The following is a 26,308-nucleotide window of genomic DNA, read 5'->3' as shown; positions in this document are numbered from 1 at the left end:
GAAATATATGTCCATTGTGGGTCAGCTGAGATCTTTACTTCATGATGTCCTCACTCTGGAACTCAGGCTAACCAAGCAGCCACCATCTGGAGCATAGAAGAGAGCAAAAGAGGGAGATTGGAGACTTGGATGCTAGCTCTCAAAGCTTCCACCTGGAAGTCACACTTTAACACTTCCATTCAATTTTCATTGCTCAAAGTAAGTCACATGGCCATATCTAACTTCTAGGGGGCAGGGAAGTGAAATCACACTATATGCCTAGAAGTGAAAAGAAAGAGAAATGTTTGTAAAACAACCCTAGTGATTTACATATTCAAGTAAGTGGAGGCCCGGAAAACCCCCAGTGGATCTGATAACCTTACTGAAAAATATTTAATTTGCATGAGGGTAGTGGAAGCCATATTACAGGAAGCTATGGAGTGATCGAGAAGTAAAGAAATAATAATAGTGAGAAAAGATAGCTCCTTCAAGATGTTTGACTGTAAAGGGCAGATGAGAGGTAAGTGGTGGTGGCCGGTTGTGGCCAAGGAAGGATAACAAGTTGGTTGGTAATTTGTATGAGTGTGGCTTGAGCATGTTTAGAGAACAACAGGATATGTCCAGATGGGCAGATGAGAGTTTGAAGATCCATGAGAGAGGAAGAATTGGGTAGGATCCTTGAGCTAGCAGGAGGGATCAAACTCCAAACTATGATAGAGGGATTGGCCTCAGATGAGACTAGGCTTCCCTCCTCCAAGTAGCAGAAGCAATGGAGAAAGAGTGAGTGCAGAAGTTGATCGATTTCTAGATTGAAACATAGGAGGTTGAGGGAATTCCTGTTCAGTGGCTTCTCTTATCATTTTGAAATTCATTTATATAAAGCTGTCAAAATGTGTTCCACTTAGAGAAATTTAGGAAATCATTATGAGAGAGAGAGAGAGAGAGATGCTCCTTTGTAACACTTGTGATTTCCTAGAACAATGGTTAGGAGGATGTTAGCATATCTCACCTCCACCCCACCCCCACCCCGTGCCACAATTGAGCCCAATTTTAGGCACCATGGCAGTTTTAATTGCCAAATGCAATCTCCTAAGCACATGCATGAGCCTGATGAAAAATGGTTCATCTATAGTAGTTGGAAGTAGGAGTTTGAATATAGCTGTTAAATGAAAATCTGTTTCTGCCCAAACTTACCCAAAAATACACCGAGATATTATTAACTCTGAAGGCTTTGCCCTTACTTTCTTCTTGTCTTCAACCTGAAAATGATTTCTCAGCCCATACTATACTCACACAGCTCAGGTCATTGCTTGGCTAAGAAAGATAATCTTGTCTGACCATTTTCTTTGGAGCGTAAGAAGATGCCTTCAAGGTCTTAGGACATTGCTACCTTAGGATGCTGCTCCTCCAGTTATTTTGGGAGCTGCTGGCTCAAAAAAATCATAATCCCCTCTGCAAGTTCTCTTCTGCACCCTGCAAGCTTGGTCAGGGCTCATGATTACTTTTTTTCCTCCTTCTTCAAATAGGTTTTTTTTCCCCCCCGGGTTTAAACAGAGAGGGCTTCCTGGCTAATTTAATTTTGGTTCCCCTTTGTTACAAGCAGATGTCACTTTTACATCTGTGTCACTTTTACATCAAATGCCCCATGTCTCCCCCCTCCAGCCCAGCAGATGTTACTACTATTAGCCAAACTCCAGCAAAAAGGTAACAGGCAGCCCCTTCTGCTAATTATAGCATTGTGGGAGTGAAGAGAAGGGGAGGGGAGGAGTGGAGTTGGGCTTTGAAATGTCCTTAAAAGTTCTTAAAAGAATGGATTTTGGAGATCTGTACACCATCACCTATATAACACATACACATGGGGTACCTTCAAAGTTAACCCAGATACAGAAACATCATCTATGAGTTAGCCATAAAAGTTCAACCCAAACCCACACAGCTAACCCACTGCAAATGCCTTTCAAAGTGAGATCACCCTGAACATACTGACATTTACATACAAGATAAACCACCATATTAATTATGCATAAATACCATATATAATATTATAAGACAAAACATAATTAACCTATCTAATACAAATACACCTTCCAGTAAATTCCTAAAAAATAAAATTTTCCACCTGGTTGCTTTCTTTTCTCCCATTTGATATCCTAGAGCCTGCTTTTTGATTTAGCCTACCCTCTTCCACATGTATTATAAACATGCAATAGGAAAAATCCTGTGTCTATGCACCATCTAAATCTCAAAGTCAAGTGTTTAATATACAATTCAAGGAGACTTACCAACATCATCATCATTGCCATCATCATAATACTGGTGGCTAACAGTCACTGGATTCTTTCCATGTGCCAAGCACTGTGTTAATTGCTTTGTATACACTATTGTCAATCAGTTAATAATTGTTAGTCTCACAGTGCCAGGAGGTTAGTTACCAGAACCTCAAAGAGTTTCTATTATGAAACGTGTATCATGGTTGCTAGGCAAATGGAAAGTGTGGTGGATTCTAAAATGCTAGGAAAATGTAGTGGGTCATCAGATGTGGGGCTGCTGTGACTGGTATGCTTTCTGTTCTGGGGAAATGGTGTCCCAGTAAATTCTGTCTAGGTTATTTTCTTAGCGCAGGTGAGTGGGAAAGGCTGCTGTCTGCAGAAATCTTTTTGGAGAAGCCCAAGGACAAATCTTGTCTATTCTTTCTCGGTTGAGAGAAATGTTGGTTCTGAGTTGAGTATGCCAGACAGTAGGCTAGCTGTGCTGGGATAATTTGGATGCAGCATCAGATAAAGCAATCAAAAAGAAAATTCCTCTGAAACTCTCACTGGTATTTAATATTTTATTCATTCCCATGTTATTGTGCTTCGCCTGCGGTAAAACAGCCTCAAAACAGCCTCCTAGGAGTGAGGCATTAGGAGGCTGACAAGCATTTTCCCATGAATCGCTACTACAATACAATGGCATTTTGTTTGCTGTTTTGTTTCCTTGTCTTCTAACATTCTTCCTGACTTTCAAGGAAAAAAAGAAGAAAAAGAAACCCTCCTCTGAATGGTGAAGAAAAGGAAAGAAAAGTTTCTTTTAAACTTTCAACCTTTTTCAGTTGGTATTGAGTAACATGTAAACATTTTTTTTTTCCTGATAGTATATATGCTGGTAATCTCTTCCTTTTTGGTGCTTTAAATGGCCTTTTCCCCTCCTTTTATCACATAGCATTGCTTTTCCATTATTGATTCAGAAAATCGGCAGGGGGAAAAAGTCAACCGTGTACGCATACTAAGAAAGGGAAGGCAGAGGCAGATGGATCCAACTCATCCATCTATCCATGTGGTCATTTATCTATCAATCCATCCTGTTACCCACCCGCCTCTATTAAAATAAATAGTAGGCACTGTACACATTGCTGGTTGGCTGAAGTTGTGATCTGGACAAAAGGTCTGTTTGGGGAAAGGATGCTGAAGCTTAATTCTATTTGTGCCGGTTGAAAATCAGGAGGGGTTTTTCTACACTTCACTTTTATTAGATTATTTCTTATAGATGGTTTCTTTTTTCCTCCCAGACGCGTGGTGGAGGCTGCTGAAGCAGTTGGTCTATAGTTGGAATAATTAAATTAACCATTTAGTACAACTTTTAGGGGAGAGCTCGCGTGTAGAAAGCACAACTGGAACAAAACAGGGCGCTGGGGCTGGGGCTCTGGCCTGGCCCAGCCCCGCACGCCTTTCATCTCCAAGCAGAAGCAGGACCCCGGGCCACAAAAGACGGGCAGAGGGACGATAAGCCAGGGGTGGTGGGGGAGGGATGGTGACACTGAACAAAATAAACCTACAAGGTCTACAAAGGGGAAAATGAAGTCAAGCGCATTTGCTCATCCGACCGTGTGGGCCCGGCGCTGAAAGGTCTCCTGGTACAAAGGCGAGAAGGCTCACGGCACCCCGACCCGGGGCGGCCGGCAGCAGGGGGCGCCCAGAGAGGGCTGGCGAGGCGTTCCGGAACCGCGGGACGGGAAGGGACCCCAGGACCGGGAGGGACAGAGCCCCGGGCCTGCCCCTTGACCGCCCCCCGGGCACCCTCCCCGGCCAAGCACTTCCCTTGCCAGCGCCCTTCGGCTGAGACCTCGCCCAGATCCCTTAGCTTCTCCTTTTGACACCCTCTGATGCCCCGTCAGCATCCAGGTCCCCTGAGGTGCCCACTGAGCTCCCCACCCCAACACTCTCTTTCGCTCAGGAAGTGCCTCTGTGCACCATCTAAATTTCCAAGTTCCACATCTTCACCTAAGAGCAATCCTCAGAAACTGGCAACATGAACCCCTCTACTCCGAGCTCCCAGCACTTTTTAGGTCCTAGTCTCGCCTCCTCCCCAAAAGCTAAACGGGCCTGGGAACTGTCAGCAAACTAGGACCCACAGTGAAATTGCCCTGCCCTGCACTCGACTCGGGCGTAGGGATCAGGCCCCGGGCGCACAGCGGTGGCGCGGCACCCGGCCGTAGCTTCCGGAGTAGAGCGCGCGCTCTGCACCACGCGGAGACACACCCCAGGTGCAGTAAGGCTCTAGTGCCAAGCGGGGTGTGAACCTGGTTACTGTCAAAAATAGGCCTTGGAGCCGAAATTCATCACCTCCTGGCCACCCCTGGTCACTCTCTTCTGCAGGGAAACGCGCTTAAACCCTACAGCAGAGGAGCGGGGTGGCGGTGGACACCCCGGCCTGTGCTCCCTACATCCACATCTCCTGAGTGCAGGCCTCGGCGGCAGAGTTGCGTTCAGAAAACCAGCAAGCACATCCCCCAACCCGAAATCCGAGGGAACGAAGAAACTTGGACGATCTCAGCCTTGTGCTTGACAACCTATCCCCCACCTCCCTTAAGTGGTTGGGGAGGGGGATGAGCGTGGGGGAAATTCCATGTGTGGAGTCCAAAGGGATACAGCCACCTCCCGGCCCAAATGCAAATTCATATTCATGAGAGCAGGATAAATAAAGACAAATCTCCGCTGTAATAGCACTTGGATTCGCATCCGTCTTTGCTGGCCTTTAGGTTTAGGGGATTGAAGACAGATGTTTGCATCCCTTTTCTCCTCTTGTCTGGTGACCATAAAGAAAAACCATTTAGAGCGTTGCAATTTGTTTCCCGCCGCAGTAAAACCTTGTATACATTTATTTTCATTTCACCCCCGTGCACAAAAAAGTGCACACTGGTCACCAAGGGCCCTTCTTTATCAAATACGCATTGTACAACATACAACTACAATAAAACTATCAGCCCTCCCCATAAAACTATCACCAGGATCCTCGGTAGGTCCGGCTCCCTGCACTCCCGACTTTAGCGCTTCCTCACGCCCCGAGGATTTGCAACCACCTGAAACGAGCCTGAAACTCACCCTGCAGAGAAGCACAAGGCTGGGGGACCGCTGTCCCTGTTTAATCCATTACTGCGTCCGCGGCAGTTTAGTGCGCAATAAAACACGGTGGCAGGGGAGAGCGGGCGCCCATCCACTCCCCGGCACTAGCATCGAATTAAACCACTTAGTTTGGCAAACACTGAACGCCTAAATGCCCCTATAAAGACTTTATGAGTTTGTTACTTTAATTACTGACTTGTTACAGAGCACATAAAGGGGGTAATGAATGCAATAAAACTAATTATCTACACATTTAATTCATATAAAATATCCAGGGTTTGTTTACACCACACGGCGATTCAGCTAAGCTTTCCCCCTCTTGTCCACCGAGAGGAAGGATTTAATGAAATAGTTTCCCTTATTCTGCTAGGGCCTAACAAACCAAATGAAAATTACCCTCCGCTTAAATCATGGGGCCACTGAGGTCCACAAATCACTGCTCGCTCCTTTGTCTGTGCCTCGCTGCCAGCACCCAAAAGCCTGAGGAATCGGACAAGAAAGGTGCCCGACCTGGAGCCCTTGCCTGGGCATTTACATAGCAAGAATTTCCCTCACTACCGTCCGCAAACCTAAAAGGCAAACAGACACAATCCCCGGGTCTGTGGAGGATTGTGGGCACCTGAAAAAAAATAGAGGCGAGAAAGAGGGAGAGCGCCCGAAAGAGATGAAAGAGGAGATACATTTGGGTACACTTCATGCTCGCTTGCCAGTTATGGCGTAATTAAAACGAACAACCTCACTGAAACTCAAACCAACCAAATGCAAGGCTTTCGCTAATGCAAACAGACAGAACTGAGAGCAAAGAACACAACGGTCGAGAATCCAGATGTTTTACATTCAAAAGCTTTCCTCAGATTTTTTTTATTATTATTTTTAAGTGGCTGTATACCCTGAGTCTCTTGAAAGCACATTTAGCTGCAAGAAGAAATGCAATTTACAAGATGCTTTCTCTCTGTCTCTCTTTTTTTTAACCCCCTCTACCAGGTGTATTTTTAAAGAAATCCGCTTATCGTTCACATAAACCCCCTTGGCCCACTTACTCTATGTTACAGGGCGCCTGAGTCTTGCCAATGTCCCAGTCCTTTATAACATTTCATGCACTTCGGGGGGTAGGCTTGTTGTTAAATTGAGCGTGTAACACTCTTACAAAACAGGTTTTCTATGACATCAAGGTTTCTTCTCCCTAACCGAGGGGGAAAAAAGAAGAGGATGAAGAAGGGGGAAAACACACACACTATCTCAATTTATGCCTAAGGTATATGATCAGTTAAAAAGGCTTAAAAGCTCGGGGAAATTGGATCAGGGAGAATCGTCACCCAACTTTCATTATTTCCAAGTAGTGTGATTGAATTAAAGGGCAGGGAGCTGGTTAGAAGGGAGGATCAGGGGCTCAGTGCGTAATGGTGTGGTATTAAATTCTAATTAGAGATGCAGGAATCAATGATAGGGAGGTTGGACAGCTCAGTTCCCCAGTGCCAGCCCAATAGACGGATGAGTTATTGTCATGTAAAAAGCGCCAGCAATAAGACCAACCGCTTTGCTATTGTCCAAGTGGAAAGAGCCAAGTTTATTATGAGGACTATATGCTCTAGAGACCTCAGACAAGGCATCTCATAGGAGGCTTTTTCATAAAACTAGGCTCTGCTGGTAGTAAGGAGGCCAGTTTGGAGGCAGGCGTTGAGCTGTGCACATCTCCCCACTCCAGCCACCTTCTCCATATCCATCTTTTATTTCATTTTTCCACTTGGCTGAGCCATCCAGAACCTTTTCAATGTATAAAATGGAATATTCTTACCTCAATTCCTCTGCCTACGAGTCCTGTATGGCTGGGATGGACACCTCGAGCCTGGCTTCAGCCTATGCTGACTTCAGTTCCTGCAGCCAGGCCAGTGGCTTCCAGTATAACCCGATAAGGACCACTTTTGGGGCCACGTCCGGCTGCCCGTCCCTCACGCCGGGATCCTGCAGCCTGGGCACCCTCAGGGACCACCAGAGCAGTCCGTACGCCGCAGGTAAGGACCGTCAGCTTTCTCAGCGGAGGAAGCCGCCTTTCCGCCCGTATATAGGAAGCCTTGATTGCATTTGAAAATGGAAATGTGTTTAGTATTTACCAAACGAAATTTGCTTACACAAATGAAAGAATTTATCACGTTAGAAGCGATTGCAGGGAGGGGTAATTCACTTACAGGGTTACACTATCCTAGTCACACCCGAACCGCCAACAAAATTATCTTAAGCTGCCAAAATGATAGGCATAATTTATTTACTTTGCGATGAGACGTAAAGCTTAGAAAATAATTAAATAACAAAGAGTAAAGCTCATTACTGGCAGTGTCTCTTTTTTTAAGAACCGACAGCGGCTCACACCTCTTTGGCTGGTCATTTTTAAGTTTATTTCTTTAATTTATTATTATTTTTTTGCAGCTCTTTCCCCCAACTTTTGAGCCGGGTCAACTTTCTGAGAATTGAAAAGTTCCCAAAGTGGGACTGTTTGGTAACTTCTTTCCTGGCTCCCTGATATTCCGACTGATGTTTTTGGATTTTTTTCCTCTCTGGTTTTTTCATGCTGAAAGCACTATCTCAAGTCCGTCACATCGCGCTGTTTCAATCCACCCAAAGGCGCTTGTGCCAGAAAGGACTCCGCCAAGCCCGAAGTTTGAGCCCAGGTTTCCGCAGATAACAAATTTCCTCGGTTTCTTCCCGCAGCTTCTCTCGGCAACTCTCTCGCGCGGGTGTAGGTAGCGGCTGCCGGATGACCTGACCTTGGAGTCCTCACATTCTAGCTCCACGGCCGGCGAGCTGCCGGCTGATTTGCTCACTTTCTGTCTCCTCTGTCATACTCTATCTAGTTCCTTACAAACTCTTCACGGACCACGGCGGCCTCAACGAGAAGCGCAAGCAGCGGCGCATCCGCACCACTTTCACCAGTGCCCAGCTCAAAGAGCTGGAAAGGGTCTTCGCGGAGACTCACTACCCCGACATCTACACTCGGGAGGAGCTGGCCCTGAAGATCGACCTCACAGAGGCGCGAGTCCAGGTACGCGCGCCTGGAAACCGACCCCGCTCCGCCGCACTGGTCCGGGGAGGTGTGGGGTGAGGGGCGGCTGGTGAAATTCGAAGTCCTGGAGCCTCGAGTGAGAAGGACCTGGGGCCCCATGGCCGATCAGAAATACTGGATTTGGTGTGGCTGTGCGTTCGAGAGAGGCTTAGAGCGCACGCTCTTGGCATTTTATTTACAGTTGCGAAGTGTTTCCCACCCGAGCAGAGACATGGGGGGCCTTGGGACGTGGATGAGCGATGCAATTTCGGGGACAGGAAGTGCCTGTGGTGGAAGGTGTGCAGACTTTGCTCCCGTATTATAAGTTTTTCCTTCTCCCCTCCCGCCCCGCCAAAAAATGCCTCCTAACTCAAGTGCTTTTAACCTGGCCCCATGGCATATAGGTTCATTTTCCCGGAAACTGTGACTTGCATCAGATTTGCAAAGGGTCTGTGACTTCATGAAGGTCAAGAACCATGACTTACTCCAACCTGTTAAACACAGGTGCGCTCACGAGTTGGCCACAGCGCCTCTCTGGGTGAGCCCCCGACCGAGAAGCGGTGCGCACCATCGCACGCTCTTCCAGGCTCAAAGGCCGGGGATGGGCAGCGGAGCAAACCCAGAGGATCCCTTTTCCTTCTACCAATTAGAGTTTAACTTTAGAACTTAGGCTTAGGGGTGAATGGCGAGCTCGGGGCTTGCTCAAGAAGCCGACTGAACAGAGGCCCACCAAAATAAGGCCTTCCCTTTTCGGGTCTTTCTGGGACCTGCGGCTTTTTAAACTCTGCCGCAAGCCTTCATGTCCCTGGCGTGCTCACTCCCCCTAAGAAAGTTTCTCCGAAAATGCACAGCAATAAGAAGCGGTAGACTTGGTGGATGTGCGCGCGGGGGTGATCACAGCGCATGGGGAGGAGGGTGTTAAAACAAGCCGAAGTAGAACTTGGGCCACCCTAACCGGTGCTTTTGTTTCCCATTTTCTTCTTTCTCCCCCTGCTTCACCGTCTCTCCTTCCGTCTTGGGCCAGGTGTGGTTCCAGAACCGCCGCGCCAAGTTTCGCAAGCAGGAGCGCGCAGCGGCAGCCGCAGCGGCCGCGGCCAAGAACGGCTCCTCGGGCAAAAAGTCTGACTCTTCCAGGGACGACGAGAGCAAAGAGGCCAAGAGCACTGACCCGGACAGCACTGGGGGCCCAGGTCCCAATCCCAACCCCACCCCCAGCTGCGGGGCGAATGGAGGCGGCGGCGGCGGGCCCAGCCCGGCTGGAGCTCCGGGGGCGGCGGGGCCCGGGGGCCCGGGAGGCGAACCCGGCAAGGGCGGCGCAGCAGCGGCGGCGGCGGCCGCGGCAGCAGCAGCGGCGGCGGCGGCAGCGGCGGCAGCTGGAGGCCTGGCTGCGGCTGGGGGCCCTGGACAAGGCTGGGCTCCCGGCCCCGGCCCCATCACCTCCATCCCGGATTCGCTTGGGGGTCCCTTCGCCAGCGTCCTATCTTCGCTCCAAAGACCCAACGGTGCCAAAGCCGCCTTAGTGAAGAGCAGTATGTTCTGATCTGGAATCCTGCGGCGGCGGCGGCGGCGACAGCGGGCGAGCCAGGGCCCGGGCGGGCGAGTGGGCGAGCGGGTAGGCCCAAGGCTATTGTCGTCGCTGCTGCCATGGCTTTTTCATTGAGGGCCTAAAGTAATCGCGCTAAGAATAAAGGGAAAACGGCGTCGCCCTCATTTCAACCCCACTCCTACCCCCTTCCTCAACCCCCAAACAAAACAAACAAACTTCCCTGGCTTCGCACCTGCCTGGGGCCTCGCAGCGGGGCCAGGGCTCCGCCTGCTGATCGGGGGTTGTGAGCAGCGCGGCCTGGACGCGGGGCACTCTCAGGGGGCTGTGTCTGCGTGTCAGTTTGTGTCTGTCTCGGGGAATGTGTGTCTGTGGCCCAAGCAGGTGACAGGAAGAGATGGGGGGCCTCAACCAACTCAGTGACTTGTTTAGACAAAAAAGTAAAAATAAAAACAAAAAAGTTGGAAGGCAGAAACCATTAAAAAACAAAAAGCCAACAACCCAGAAAGGTTTAAAAAACATAAGGAAAAAAAAAGACAAATTAAAGGAGGGGCTAGGGGAGAAGCTGCAGCTGGAGCTGAAGGCTCGATCTTGTGAACCCCTAAATCCGCTCCCTCCTAACAGCACGGATTCTCTTGGGGCTCTTCTTCAGGGAAGAGTAGGGACGCCGTTCCAGCCCCCCTTCCTATCGTGTCCTTGGGTTCGGGTCACTGCGGCGACGACTTGTTCAGACTGTCCCGGCGGCCGGAGTGACTTTCTCGCACCCCCTTGCCTGTCCCACCTCGCTGAACACCATCCCGCCATTAGCGCATCGGAACCCCACACAGCTGCAACTCCCAACCCCGAATCTTTGCAGCCGTTCGGCCCTGAAAGATGCCCTATCCATGAGATGCCTTTTCATCTGCAAACTCTGCAAAATGTGTCACATGTTTCGCAACTCTTTTTTTCCCCCTCGCTCCCGCCTACCCCGTCGGCATTTTCTTCTTCCACCAGCTTTTACTGAACTTTTTGGCACTGCTTTGGATTGGGGTCAATTGCAGTCCACGTAACTGGCTGCAGAGAAATCTACCGAGCAAGGAAAAGGCACACACACACGTTTGCAGGGGTGTCTCGGTTTGCATTTCTGTTGGAATGATCCGAACTGGACTCACATCCTGTATGGTGGATGGACTGTATATTGAGGGTTCCATTCTTCGCGCAGTTTAGACATCTCTGTTTTGATTCTTTGTTGTTGTTTTTATTTTAAAAGGCACAAACTCTAGATATTAGTTGAATGTTGAGGCTTTAACTTTTTCGGTGTCTTTCTACAACTGTGTTCTGTGACTCAATTGTATCGTGTTAATATCAGTACAGACTGTCTCCTCTACGTGACCGTATAATGTTTTTCTCTTCTTGTAGTCTCTATGGCGTGTCTTTATGGTGTAATAAGGTTCTCACGGGTTCAATCTTTTGTGTTTAGAGAGGCCACAGTTCAGACAATGGTATATATTTTTGTTATCAGGTGCATGTCTGTCTGATTTCTTTTTTTTTTCCTGTTGGACTATGTTTGTGAACATAATTGTCATAAGTTATGTTTCAGATTTTTGAATTTATTTATATGTGTTATAATGAATGCTTCTATTTAAAAGGGAAATATTTCTACATGTGCATATAGTTTTCCAAGAGTGTACCATTAACTTGATTGTTGATAATAAAAACAAAAAGCAAGTCTAGCAATTGAACTCTTCTTTTTCTTGATTCTTTTTTTTTTTTTTTTTTTGGTTGGTCATTGTTTTTTTTTTAAGTTTTATTTTAAAAGGATAAGGGAAGATAAAGGAAATTGTGCTAAAAAATAGCAAGAACCTCACTGGGCTCTGGAAATCCAGGTGGGTTGGGACGTCTAAACCCATGTAGCCAAATTCAGCCAAATATAAAATTTAGTGCTTGAGAGAGCAGGGAGGCTTCTTGTCCATGCTTTTCTGTCCCCCAGAAGCACACCAGGGCATTGATAAAAGTGTTCACCTCTGGATGTGGATATGTGGACTAAGTGGCAGCCAAGGCAGGATTTGAATTCAGGTCTTTGAAGTGGACTTAAAACGACAGTGTGGATTCTGTGTGCAGGTGCCTTCAAGACCAATGATATCCGGCAAGGTCCGGGCTGTCCAGCTCCCCCAGACCCTGCAGAGTGCTGACACCCAAGGACACCCGACAAGTTCCATGTGGGCAGGTGATCAGGTGCTATATGGAACAGGGTGTGCCTTCCATGCATTTTCTCATCTATCCTTCAAAACAAGACCATGAAGCAGGTACAATTCCTATCCTCTGTTTTATTTTAAATAGGTGTGGGAATGGAGGCAACAGAAACTTAACCTGCTGAAGCACCCCTGGTTTATGAGTGATGGGGCCAGCCATTGAAATGAGAAAATCTCATTCAAGAACCTGCGACATTTAACAATACCAATGGTTTTCAAAGTGTGGCTCCTGCACCAGCAGCATCAGTATCACCTGGGGATTTGCTAGACACAAATTCTTGGGACCCACCTTGGACCTACTGAATCAGAAACTCTGGGGGTGGGGTCCAGCAATGTGCTTTAAGTTCTGGAGGTTATAGGAACCACTAAACGACCCTGTAAGAAATGCAAACCAGAAAATTCCAGAACTGGGACTACCTTGGGAACAGGTGAGGGGAAGAATTCTGGCAGCCTCAGTGATCTCTTTTGGAGGGAAGGGGTCCTCACTACGGCCCCAAAATGGAATCGTGCCTCCTCCTTGGACCCTTTGACTGGGCCACTTTCTCCAAGCAGAATCCCTGTGTAAACTTCTGATACTTACCTTTATGCCCCTCTGGCTGGGCATAATCAACACATAATTCAGTTCTCCTCATTTGAAGGGAGGCCACAGTTTGCCTTCTCTGGTTTAAGGATTAGCAGCTGATCTGGTTTAAATTTATCAGGGCTTCTTGCCAAAAGCATCCAAATGTGGCTTGCATTTGATCAGGCAGTTTGATTCAGAAATCTCAAATATTTGCATCATATCAAACTTTGAATCATCTTTCTAGAAGGATTTTAGGGCCAGGCATGGTGGCTCATGCCTGTAATCCCAATCCTTTGGGATGCCAAGGCAGGAGGATCGCTTGAAGGCAGGAGCTGGAAACCTGCCTAAGCAAAAAAAAAAAAAAAAAAAAAAAAGAAAGAGAAAAAGAAAGAAAGTAAAGAATAGAAAAAAAGGAAAGAAAAATTAGCCAGGTGTGGTGGCACATGCCTATAGTCCTGGCTAGTTGAGAGGCTAAGGTGGGATGATTGCTTGAGCCCAACAGCTGAGGTTGCAATGAGCTATGAACATGCCACTGCATTCCAGCCTAGGTGAGAGAGAGAGACACTGTCTGAAAAAAAAAAAAGAATAAAATAAAAGGCTTTAAAATATTCTTTTAAAAAAAATCTGTCTCTAAATGCCCCTCAGTAAAGTCTCCAAGACAACATTGTTTATAAAGAGTGCCACTAATTGTGCTAGTTTAATATGCCAGCAATTCCCGGAACTCTTGGGTTGTAGTCTTTGGTTGTAAATATAACTTAGAAGATCTGAGACAGGCAGACCACAAAAACAATAATTTATTGGCAAAAAGAGCAATCAAGGTCCTGGGCCTGGCCACAGGAAAGTTCACCTTCCTATAGTCATGGAAGCCCACGAGGTAAGTCCCTGTAAGCTTTGGGGCAGGCTAGTGGACAGGCATTCTGGAAAAGGCAAGACCAATGGAGAAAAAGAAAGCAATGAGTGGAGAGAGGAAGAAGAGGGATAGAGGAAGAAGAGGGATAGAGAAAGAAGAGGAAAAACAAATAGCCACAGGGTTTCTTTGGAAACCCCAGAGAAGGCCCTAGAAGTCCTTTCAGATGTGAATAAACTGATGAGGGTCACCAAATTTCTTTCTCCTGGTCTTGAGCAACTTTGAGTGACTTGTCTCCAGGACAAGGGAAACTCTGGGGATTGGTGAGACAAGCATGCCCCCCCACCTCCATCCCAGCTTCCCAGAGGACTACATTGTAAATGTCTGGAGGCACCCAGCTCTAGCTCTAGTATTTTGAATACCACCTTCGTTTTAATTTGGGTCATCTCTGCTTCTCTTACTGATCAAAGAAGCAAACTGTTGGGAGGCAAGTTTATGATGAAATGCAAAATAATATCCCTGTAATATGATGGAGCCTTAGTGGCAGGACACTGTGTCTCTCACATTGTGTCATTTCCTTGGAACCCTGCACAGTGTGAACAAGCTCACTTTCACTTTTCCTCTCCTAAGAAATTTGCATTTTGGCTTATCAAGGCATCCTTTTTCCTGGCAACTCTGGGACCACATGTGACTTCACAAAAGCTTCAGAGCCGATGCCAGAGAGCCACCCCTAAGCCAAGTCTCCTTCAAAATGGTAGAGTGCAGAGAATCAGAGAGTGGTTTTAGAGGGAAGTAGACAACACAGCAAATAGTAGCTGTCCGTAACTCACTCCAGATGCGTCTCTGGGACCACTGCATATCCTTGGGAAGACAGCCTATGGTTAGAGATAGTCCTCAATTCAGAGAAGGGAACTGTGTCACCTGGTGGAGCAAATAACTTAATCCCTCTGTGTCTGATTTATCAACCAAAAATGTGAGTAATTATGTAGAGTGTGGGATTGTTGAGAGGATTAAATATAATATACAGTAAGCATCTAATATAGTATAAGTTTTCAGCGAATGTCAGATATGATTATCATGATGCTGTTGCTGGTTGCTGCTGCTCTTGATCACGCTGTAACTTCTAGATCCTTTCTTGATCTGTCCAGCTCAGGCCTTAGAAAATTAAAAAGAGCCCTCAGTTGTCATTTAATCAACTGTCCAGGAACATAGAGTGTGAGTGACTGTTCAAAGGTTGGAATTGGAGAAGTTTGCTGAGGGTGGACAGGAACAGACTAAAATCAGTCAGGGGCTGACAAGAAACACCTAACATTTATTGAGTGCCTACTGTATGCCAGGCTCTATTTTAAACTTACAAGCTTTAATGTGTTTAGTCCTCATGACTACCCTGTGAGATAAAGTGCCATTTCCATTTTTTTTTCTTGTGAGGAAACTGAGGCATTGAGGAGCTGGGTAATATGCTTAGGGTTACAAAGTTAGTAGGTTTGCAACAGGAATGGATTCCAGCCCTGGCTGGCTGGTCTCTGGAGTGTGTGTTTCTTCTTAACCACTGCTCTTTAGAGCCTTCCAAGAGGAAGAATTCATTTTAGGCCACAAGGTTACACACTATCGGACCCTGGAGGAGATTTTGCAAGAGACTCCAGAGGCAGGTGAAGGTTAGAAAGGGCAACAGGAGAGCAGTGTTGGGATGGAATCCCAGCCAGACTCAGAAGGAAGCCCAAGGCCTGAAAGGCTTTGCAATCCCCAGGAGGAGGGAGAATGTTTTCTGCAAGGCAACATATTTACAGCTCCCGGTCTTTTTCTGGTAAGTGAACAAGACAAGAAGTAGCCAGGGGCATGGAATGTGGAAGGGAAAAACAGTTACATTTATGAAGTGCAGAACGTCAGTTGGTGGACAGGAAAGGATGTCAGCCTCTAAGCTCATTCATCACCATCGTAACAGATGGATGGCGCAAATGACAGAAGCCCACCTGAATCCTTCATTTTCCAGCCCTCATTCCAGAGTGGCTGTTTACAAATCTGTGTGGATAAATAATGACTAAATGTCTTTACCTTACACCATTTCCATATTGGAAGGAAGGCAAAACACTGTGCAAAGACCTGTGACCTCATTAGATCAACAGGCAGGATTATCTGAAAACAGTCCATGACCATGTCCTCATCGCCATGGTAGATATTTTGAATTGTGTTAGTCTTGGCTTAATGCAGGGGTTCTCAACCCTGGGTTCCTGGATAGAATTCAAGGGAGAAAAGGAAAAATACATATATACTTTCACTAACTTCTACCTGAAATGCAGCATTTTCTTCAATGATGAATGTGGGCAACGTAGCCACAGTAGTAATTATCAGTACCTGTGACTTTGTAGCCAGTGGAAATCACAGATATTTTCATTTCACAATGGAGTTTTTGAAGCTATCTTGATAGATCATTTGTATTCATCCTAAGTTTGAAGTTATGATATATACTAGATCAGACATTATATCTTGTTATTTAATGCATTACTGAAGAAGCACATATGCTACTACAGCACAAATTTATTTTAAACCATTTTTTATAACTTTGTTTCCATTGGCTTCTGTTGTAATCCTATGTACTTTTAAAGATTATCTTTCCTTTAAAAAATTTTATTTATTTATTAAGCAATTTTAAAAATTATTTTTAATTGACAAAAATTACATATATTTATTGTGTACAACATGTTTTGAAATATGTATTCACCGTGGAATGGCTAAATTGAGCTAATTAACATATATATCACTTCACCTACTTACTATTTTTGTGTGTTTGTGGTGAGAACACTTAAAATCCACCTTCTAAGTGACTTTCAAGAAAACAATACATTATTATTAACTATAGTCACCACGTTGTACGATAGATTTCTTACACTATTCCTTTCACCTAACTGAAACATTGTATCCTTTAACCAACATCTCCCCAGCCTTGCCCTGCAGGGGAGATGTTCCTTATTGTTTATACTTTAAAACATTATCTTGAGAAGGGATTCTTGGATGTCACCAGGCTGCCATGGAGTCTATGGCATCCACACAAAAAACTAGGATTGGATGTCATTCCTGGCTCCTGGCTAGCTGATGAGAACAGGGTGTTCCGTGTCTCTGTGAAGCTCTGATTCTAAGAACATTTCTTCAGGATCAGAGCGTGTAATCATTTTACTTCCCAGGTGGAAGCAATCTTAGAGAAGTTTTAAACCTATCACATGCTCCTTCAAGGGACAAAAGAAAATAAAACAAGCCCTCCAAGTTGCACAAAGAAAGTTCCAGGGTTTTATAGGCCACTGGCTGGGTGGAGGTGACAGTAAGAAAGCCGGGGAGAGCAGGAGGTGATTTGGAGGAGCAGGAGGTGATTCGGAGGAGCAGGAGGTGATTCAGCAGGACTGGAGCACCCCGTTACTGTTTATGGAGGATTTGTATGGACTGTGCACTGTGCTGCGTGCACCACACTATCGAGATTCAAATCCATTGACTTTTACCCAAGGTCATATCATTAATAATGACAAAGCAAGACTCAGTCTAAAGCTCAGCCTTTTAATCAATATGTTAAAAAAGGTGTTTTAAAAAAACATGAAAGGAATTCCTTAGTTACCTAGCTGTCGCTTACTTTACTTTTAGTCTGAACTTGAAGCTATTGGGTTTGTTGGATTACCCCAAGGCCAAGTGATTGAACAATAATGTTACTTTAGCCATGTGTTTGATGTCAAAGACCTCCCTCTGGGGAAAGTCAGACATCAAGGGGAATAAAGGCCTCTTACCTGGATATAATTTCATTAGGGAACATAGTGGATGACTACTTGCTATATGACTTCTCAGATGATTTAAGCGATGATTTCCAGAACAGGAAGAGCCTGGGTGCAAAACTTAATTTCTTTACAGCCCCAGTGGCAGGGCCACCTTGGACAAAGGAGGAATGTAAACTTGACTTGTTTGAAACTTAAGATATTGTGCTTTCTGGAGTATTTGCTATGTGTTAGATACTCGGCTAGCTGTTTTGCCTTTGTTATCTGTATAGGGTTTCAAGACTTCTGGGGTAGATGGTATTGTTATGAAAAAAAATCCAAGTGATGGAAAAGCTGAGCAACTTGCTCAAGCCCCCAAAGCTGGTATGTACTAGAGATGAGCTCCAAACACAAGTCCCTTGACCCCAAAGTCCCATCATCTGGGGCTCCCAGGGTCCAGAAGAGTCACTAGCATGGCCTAGAACTCAGTACTGCCCTTAGCCTTTCTTTTCTTTTTCTTTCTTTCTTTTTTTTTTTTTTTTGAGGTGGAGTTTCACTCTTCAGCTCAGGCTGGAGTGAAGTGGTATGATCTTGGCTTACTGCAACCTCTGCCTCCCAGGTTCAAGCAATTCTCCTGCCTCAGCCTCCCACGTAGCTGGGATTATAGGCACCTGCCACCACGTCTGGCTAGTTTTTGTATTTTTAGTAGAGACAGGGTTTCACCACGTTGGCCAGGCTGGTCTCCAACTCTTGACCTTAGGCAATCCACCCACCTTGGCCTCCCATATTGCTGGGATTACAGGCGTGAGCCACCGTGCCTGTCCTTGCCCTTAGCCTTTCTGCTCACAACCTAAGCAAATGTTAAAAGCCAGAGAGGGTGATGAGAACATTCTGGAATTACATAGTGGTGATGGCAGCACAACTTTGTCAATATTCAAAAGTCCACTGAATTATATACTTTAAAAAGATGGATTTTATGGTATGTGAATCATATCTCAATTTTTTTAAAAGTAGAGAATAATACGAGAAACCCATCACCCCCTTTACCTTCCTCCATAATGTCTTTGATTTCTTACAGATATAATTTACATACACCCTCCATCTTAGTCTTAAGTCAGAGCAACATAAATTAGCAGAGAGGGAAGAGTGAAAAATATTACTGCTTTCTTAACCAATTATCTTTTTTTTCAGGCTAGAAAAAGTGTGCTCTCCAATATTGATTTAAAACAAAGTGGACAACAATTTCTTGAGATACATAGACTCTGCTTCACATTGTATTAAAGTTTTCCTACCTTGTCACTGGAAGCCCGGGTGCTGTTAAAATATTCAGACATATTAACGTCCCTGTACCTGACCATATATTGGAACAATCATGCATGGAAACTCCTCTATATGCCCATTCTTGCCTTTGATTGACTGGAAAGAAGCTACAACCTAAAGGACATTTGGGCCAGGCATGGTGGCTCAAGTCTATATTCCCAGCACTTTGGGAGGCCAAGGTGGGTGGATCACCCGAGGTCAGGAGTTTGAGACCAGCCTGGCCAACATGGTGAAACCCTCTCTCTACTAAAAATACAAAATTAGCTGGGTGTGGTGGGGCATGCCTGTGATCTCAGCTACTTGGGAGGCTGAGGCAGGAGAATTGTTTGAACATGGGAGGTGTAGGCTGCGGTGAGCCGAGATCACGCCATTGCACTCCAGCCTGGGCAACAAGAGCAAAACTCTGTCTCAATAAATAAATAAATAAATAAATAACGTTTGAAAATGTCTGAGGCCATTCATCTACTTATGCTGGAATTTCGTTCAGGTCCATTGAAACACAAACAGGTCATTTCTTAGAAAATTCTGAAAAGATTACATTTTATTTTCTCTAAGCACTCTACTGATGGGGGAAAAAAGAAACAAACAAACACAAAGATGATGCTGGTGAGACTGTGGAGAAAAGGGAACGCTTATGCACTGCTGTGGGAATGTAAACTAGTTCAGCCATTGTGGAAAGCAGATTGATGAACTTAGGTATATACTCAAAGGATTATAAATTGTGCTACCATAAAGACACATGCACATGTGTGTTCATCACAGCACATTCACAATAGCAAAGACATGGAATAAACCTAAATGTCCATCAGTGGTAGACTGGATAGAGAAAATGTGGTACATATACACCATGGAATACTATGCAGCCATAAAAGAATGAGATCATGTCCTTTGCAGGAATGTGGATGGAGCTGGAGGCCATTATCCTAGGCAAACTAACACAGGAACAGAAAACCAAATACTGCATGTTCTCACTTATAAGTGGGAGCTAAATACTGAGTACATACAAACAAAAATAAGGAAACAACAGACATCAGGGCCTACCTGAGGGTGGAGGGTGGGAGGAGGGTGAGAATCAAAAGACTACCTACAGGGTACTATACTTATTACCTGGGTGATGAAACAATTTGCACACCAAATCCCTGCAACAAGTAATTTACCTATATTAGAAAACCTGCACACGTACCCCTAAACCTAAAATAAAAGTTTAGGCCGGGCGTGGTGGCTCACACCTGTAATCCCAGGACTTTGGGAGGCTGAGATGTGTGGATCACTTGAGGTCAGGAGTTCGAGACCAACCTGGACAACATTGTGAAACACTGTTTCTACTAAAAATAGAAAAATTAGCTGGATGTGGTCGTGGGCTCCTGTAATCCCAGCTACTCAGGAAGTTGAGGCAGGAGAATCGCTTGAACCGAGGAGGTAGAGGTTGCAGTGAGTTGAGATTGCACCACTGTACTCCAGCCTGGGTGATGGAGTGAGACTCTGTCTCAAAATAAATAAATAAATAAATAAATAAATAAATAAAATAAAAGTTTAAACAAAAGATGAAAATTTCAGCATACGTTTATTTGCAGAAATAGGGTAACCCATTTAAAAGGTTGTTTCATGTTCATTGTAGGTCCTTTGAGATGCATAGATGATGTTTGTGTGGGAGGCTACCTAAGGTGCAAGCTATTCTTTGAGGAGTTGATTTTTCTGGACTTAAGATAATTATGTCTTTTTATTCACCCAGGATTCTGTTGCTCCAACAGTTTCTGCTTAGTAGGAGGGAACCACATCTAAATGTTAGCCTTGGAGTTAGTTTTTCTTTGGTAAGAAAGTCCTTTGGTACTGTCAGTGCTAGAACTGGTTAAGACTAGCTTCCATGCCGTTCACACCTCCTTGTAGAAAAAATAGTTTGTAATAAGTAAAAAGAAGTCTGAATAATTCAGCGATTTCAACGTTTTAAAAAAATTGCACACATATACACATGCAGTCTAAAAATTAAAAAGATTTTAAAGGTTATTTAGTGAAAAGTTTCCTCTGTTTCCTCTTACCTCTGTTTCCCCAAAGTAACCAGTAGTAGTTATTTTTGTATCCTTCTGAGAACAGTCTCTCTCTACATATGTGTGTGTATAAATACAGATGTTATTACATTATACATCTTTTCTATACTTGTATTTTTTACTTAACATACATATCCCAAAGACCATTTCGTATGAAAACCTGTAGATTTGCCTATTTTAGATAGCTGCGTGGTATTTGGTTTCAAAAACAAACAAACAAAAAAAGACAGCAAAATGCTTCCTACATTTCTAATGGTGCTTGGAATGCTAAGGAGTAGTGTGGCAGAGATTGCTAACTGTCCCTTAATAAGCATTCTCTTCTTCCAGTTAGCAAGAGAACTCCTTGTTTTTTGGGGAGCTTGCACATGGCCATTCAGATAGAGACTACGTTTCCCAGCTTCCCTTGAAGCTAGACATGGCCGTGTGCCATGGGTATGAGCAGAAAGGATACATGCCACTTCTAGGTGAACGAAAGCTGCTTGCCCTGAAGTACTTCTTTTCCTTTTTGCAGGAGGCTAGAACGTAGACATGAGGATGATGTCATCTTCAACTGCACCAATGAGGGTAAGATTTGGGGGGATGGCCAAGCAGCACAACAGAAGCTGCCTGGGGCTATGAGTGACTCCTTGGGGTAGAGCCATCCTATTGCCCTCTATAGATTTGTGCAGTAAAATACATAAACGTATTCCATTGGCAATTGTTTCACCTGTGTTAAATAACTGAACCAATATCTTAACAAACATAAGAAGTGTCCTTGAAGAGTTGACATTAATGTTGAATATTCAGTAGTATTCACCAGATGGACTGGGGTATGAGAATGACATTCCAGGCTGCTGCAGGTGCAAAGATGGAGAAATTTAAATGATTTTTTAAAAAGAGCCATTAGACTGGGTATGGTGGCTCATGCTTGTAATCCCAGCACTTTGGGAGGCCGAGGCGGGTGGATCACCTGATGTCGGGAGTTCAAGACCAGCCTGACCAACATGGTGAAACCCCGTCTCTACTAAAATTACAAAAATTAGCTGGGCATGGTGGCACACCTCTGTAATCCCAGTTACTGGGGAGGCTGAGGCAGAAGAATTGCTTGAACATAGGTGCAGAGAGGTGACATCGCGCCACTGCACTCCAGGCTGAGCAACAAGGGTGAAACTCCATCAAAAAAAAAAAAGCCATTAAGTGGCTGATGGATTAGATAATTCATCAAAGTCCATAATTATTTCACAACACCCACTAGTAAGATGTTCATTTAAGGTTTTTATGCCCCTGGGTAATATTAATGGACTTGGCTACTGTCCACATGAATTACCCAATTTGTTTGTGATTCACTGGGAGATCCTAGAACAAGTTTTTCATTTAGAATGACATGAAAACCAGTCCCAGTCAACCCTAGCACTAATAGGTCTGAGAGATGGTCCCATGAATGAGAAAGTGACTACAGGGGTAGCATCAAGATGTGGCTTTCTTTTACTAAGAAAAAGCTTTCTGAGCAGGAGAATCTTGGGTTAATAAAAAAACCCACAATGGTCATAAGGCCGAAAATCAATGTCTTAAAATGCAACCTGTGTCTTCTTTCAAACTCACATGCCAGCATCATCTATATTTCTCCAAAAATGTTACAATGGAACAGGGAACAACCTTCCCAAGAACTGGATTAGGGAGATTATGCAACCTTTTTGCATCAGGTCTAGAAACATTCTGTATGCTCATGAGAAAGGAAACCTGGCACCGATGGCCAATAATAATAATAGTTAACTTCTATTCAGGCTTTGCCATATGCTGAAACTGTGCTAAGCACTTTACATGCATTATCTCATTTAATCTTGGCAACAACCTTATAAGAAGGTACTATGATTATTCTCATTTTGGAGACAAAGAAACCAGGATTTAAAAGAGATTAAGTAGCTTACTCAAAATTCCACAGCTGGTACAGAGCAAAGCTGGAATTTGATTTGAACTCAGCTAAGCCTGATTTTAGAGACCACTCTGCCCTACTGCATCTGGTCATACACAATACACTCATGCACTAGTGAATAAAACCTTCTTCATGACCCCATAAAGATCTTGATTGTGCACAAAGCAATATTTGTGCATAGTCCCATGTGTGATTAAATATTTAAGAGCTTTTTGCTTATTGTGAATGATTTCACAGATTTTAAACCACATGCTTCTACCACTGAATGTTTACCTGTACCAGGTGCCTCCTGGGCCCCAAAAGTTGGGGTAGTAGGAACTCAGTGGTGCTCTGGGTGTGGTAGGATCCCCACGGGGTCCACTTTGGATGCTGGACCATGGCCCAGATCATCTCCTCTCCTTGCCCATCACTTTTCTTTCAGGCAGCCTTCCTCAGAACCTAATTAACAGTAGGACAGCCAGAAGGAGCCATATTAGGTTGCATTTAGGAGGTTGATCCCAAATGACAAAGATTACATCATTAGGTCCTCCCTCTTTGTGGGCCAAGACTTTTTCCTAAAAGCAGAGGACCAAGTGCTTCTTCCCTGACACAGTGTCCAAGTCACCATCCCGTTTGGTAAGTATTGCAGTAGGCTGATTCAGGAATGCCAACCCTTTTCAGTCTGAGGATGTGGGACATCTATTGCAGGTGATAAATGGATTGTGCTTAACCAAGGCTTAACAATTGCTTAAACATTTTCAGAGAAAGTAATTTATGGGTCCAGACCCTGCTGTGTAGCCCTGCATAGATGTAGAGCTCAACTGTTCAGAGCATAAGTTACATCATTCAGTCCTCACAGCAAAACTTTATTTGTGGGTATTACTAATATCCTCACTTTCCAGATGTATAAACTCAGGCTTGGGTAGGGGGATGAATAACTAGCTTGAGGTTGCTCAGGAAGAAGCAGAAACACGGATTTAAAACCCCATGCACTTTATTCAGTGGTTCTGCTGCCTCCGTTGAACCTATGTTTGAATTGGAAAAAAAATCGTAGAAGTGGTTATTTGGGGAGTGTATGTCATTCTTTGCTCCCTCCCCCTGCGCCTTTGGATGTTTTAAATGAAAAAGACGCATAGAAATACCCATCACCCTCAGCCCAGCTACTGCTCAGAGTAGAACCACATTCTGAGATTACCGGTGTTGTTTTTGAACAACCAGAACTCTGTAGGAGTTAAGCATCAGCTCAGGCGCTGTTCAGACCTTGAGGAGCCAGGCCAGACTGGAGAATGTCAGAATGATCCGGCCTTTTCCCCGCAGCAGGATCATTTCCAACCACAGCCAGGGACGCAGGCAGAGACATTAGCAAGCCTGCAACATCTAAACGGCCAGATCAATTCACAGAAGCACTTCTAAGGGAAACAAATCAATAAGCTCCTTCCCCTAAAGATTGATAAGATCATCAGGAAGCAACAGATGCGTTTTAGGGCCCAGTACACTGTGCAGGGGACGTGGGTTCCCGGTGCTACAATTTCTCTCTGGAAAAGCAATTGTAAATCAGCGCCTGAACATCCCGGCACCTGTCACAACAATAAAAGCTAACGTTCCTAACGCACTTGGCAGGTTTCAGGGTGCCATCACATACTCTGTCTCTTTTGATTAAGACCCTATGAGGTGGATGTTACCATCCTCATTTCACAGATGAGATTCAGCCAAACTAAACTGCCCAACTTACTTCAGACCCTGATTACTTGTAGCCAAGCTGGGGCTTGAATTTTGAGTCCCACGTTCTGTCTACTTGCCTAGTGTGCCCCAAACTTCATTCACTCTTGTGTCACCTTCACAATTTTTGACACATCAGATAACCTCCTATGTTATTTATTATTTTTCTTTTCATTGAACCAGTTTTCTTTATCTACATAAATTTATTTGAAAAGGAAACTTCCTATCACTATTAAAAATGAAAACAATGACTTGGTATAACTAGAAATCAAAGACTTACATAATCTTTGAAAAGGAAAAAAAGCCATATTCGTCTATGTATTACCTTAACCAATGGTACCTAGGCCATACTTTGCAAACACAGTATTATACTGTAGTCCTCTAGGTGGGACTAAGAATGCAGTAATTTTAAGTTTTGAGGTCCTAAAATGTGTACTCTATTTAAGTAAGCTAGGTTTTTTTTTTTTTTTTGCAAAAATTGATAGAACGAGGTTTACTTTATCTATACATTGATAAAAAGTTTAAAATTTAATGACAAATAAAAGGTTTGTCTCCTCTGTCACTGCCAGAGGTCCCATCCCTGGTCACTGCCCTAGCTGAACAGAGGTGTCTGGGATGGGTAACCCAGGGCAGGTTTCCGAAAACCTGAAGAATAGAGGAGATGAACAGTTCAAATAATACTGGATTTTAAACAAGTGAAAATCAGACCAGCATTCCACACATACAATACAGAAATAAACACATCTTGCAGTTAAATGCCATGAGAGGTAAGGATTCAATGGAAAACTGTCTAACTTCACCTCTGTGATTAATCTATCATTTAAATCTGTTTAAGACTCATTTGAGTCTTATTGTCAGTTTTGACCCACAAGTGCTCTCCCCTGCCTGTCCTCAGATGCTTATTGATTCCATCCCCTTAATATTCCCTGAACCGTCCCCCACCCCGCTTTAATCAGTGTCCTCATGGAAATGGTCTGAGGTCAGCACCCCCTGCATTTATTACCTGGGCTTTTGTAACAGCCTCCTTGATTAGCCCCTTGCTTTCAGGCTTACCCCCTCCCATTCATCCTGCCTAAGTTGCCAGTATCATTTTTCCAAAGTACAGATCTGGTCAATTTCTCTGTCACTCTACACATGCCACCAAACATCTTTAACAGCTTCCTGTTGCTATAGGATAAAGTCTGAATTCTTTATTATGGCCCACAAGGCCCTTCCTAAAGGAATAGCCACATGTTCCCTTTTTTTCTAACCTTCCAAATTTTACTCCCCTCAAACCAGATCTAATTTGAGGGAATGTGTTTTATTAACACATTAGAAATTCTCTTGATGGCATCCCTCCCTGTCTCTAATGGTTTCTTGCCATCACGTTGAGATTCTCTAGTATAGAGTCCAAAAGACACTCAACAAACACTTGTTGATGGCTCTGCAGAGAGAAGGCGTACTTTGCACCTCTGGGCCAGGTGTTTTACGTGAGCAATGCTAAAGAAACACAGAAAAAGCATTTGCCAATTCATGAATTATGTATAAATTTCGACTTCTCTTTACAAAGGTATTTCTTCAAAAACAAAGTTTATTCATTGATTATTTCCTTTTAGTAAGTGGAAATGTTGACTGAAATATGGTTCTTCATGTGAAATGCAAGACTTTGGAAATTCAAATATACATTTAGAAAAAGCATGCATTTTCATCTCTTAGCTGACAATGACTGAGGCAGAGGCTCTCCTTAAAGCAATTACTAGTTGGAGGAGAAGTGTAAACTTCAGCATAATTCATGAGCTGGTTCATTTTCATTTCTTCAAACATTAGTCTGGGTTTGATATGAAATAAGTGCATGCATACCTTAAGTACATTCTATTTTTTGTTGCCTTTGCCTTAAAAAATCTGCTGGATTCATCACTAATCCATTCTACTCAACAGATACTGATTGAGTGTCTACTTTCGGCCAGGCACATTTTAAAAGATGGAATCGTTTGCTGTAATTATTGGTATATTCAATGTTACATATCCTTGCTTTAACCCAGA

At 44.4% G+C, this 26,308-nt stretch overlaps 1 protein-coding gene across 1 annotated transcript; it reads left to right on the top strand.

The window, feature by feature from the left end:
- The first annotated feature begins 7,016 nt into the window (after nucleotides 1-7,016).
- PHOX2B (paired like homeobox 2B) lies at nucleotides 7,017-11,652 on the top strand. The gene is made up of 3 exons (XM_031010319.3): nucleotides 7,017-7,372; nucleotides 8,210-8,397; nucleotides 9,422-11,652. The coding sequence occupies exons 1-3, from the start codon at nucleotides 7,132-7,134 to the stop codon at nucleotides 9,935-9,937; spliced, it is 945 nt and encodes a 314-aa protein (XP_030866179.3). The 5' UTR covers nucleotides 7,017-7,131; the 3' UTR covers nucleotides 9,938-11,652.
- Nucleotides 11,653-26,308: the final 14,656 nt, after the last annotated feature.

The sequence above is a fragment of the Gorilla gorilla genome, chromosome 3 (genome assembly GCF_029281585.2).
Source record: "Gorilla gorilla gorilla isolate KB3781 chromosome 3, NHGRI_mGorGor1-v2.1_pri, whole genome shotgun sequence".
Lineage (NCBI taxonomy): Eukaryota > Metazoa > Chordata > Mammalia > Primates > Hominidae > Gorilla > Gorilla gorilla.
Note: the sequence above shows the minus strand (reverse complement) of the source record. Positions and strands in the feature narration are given on the sequence as shown.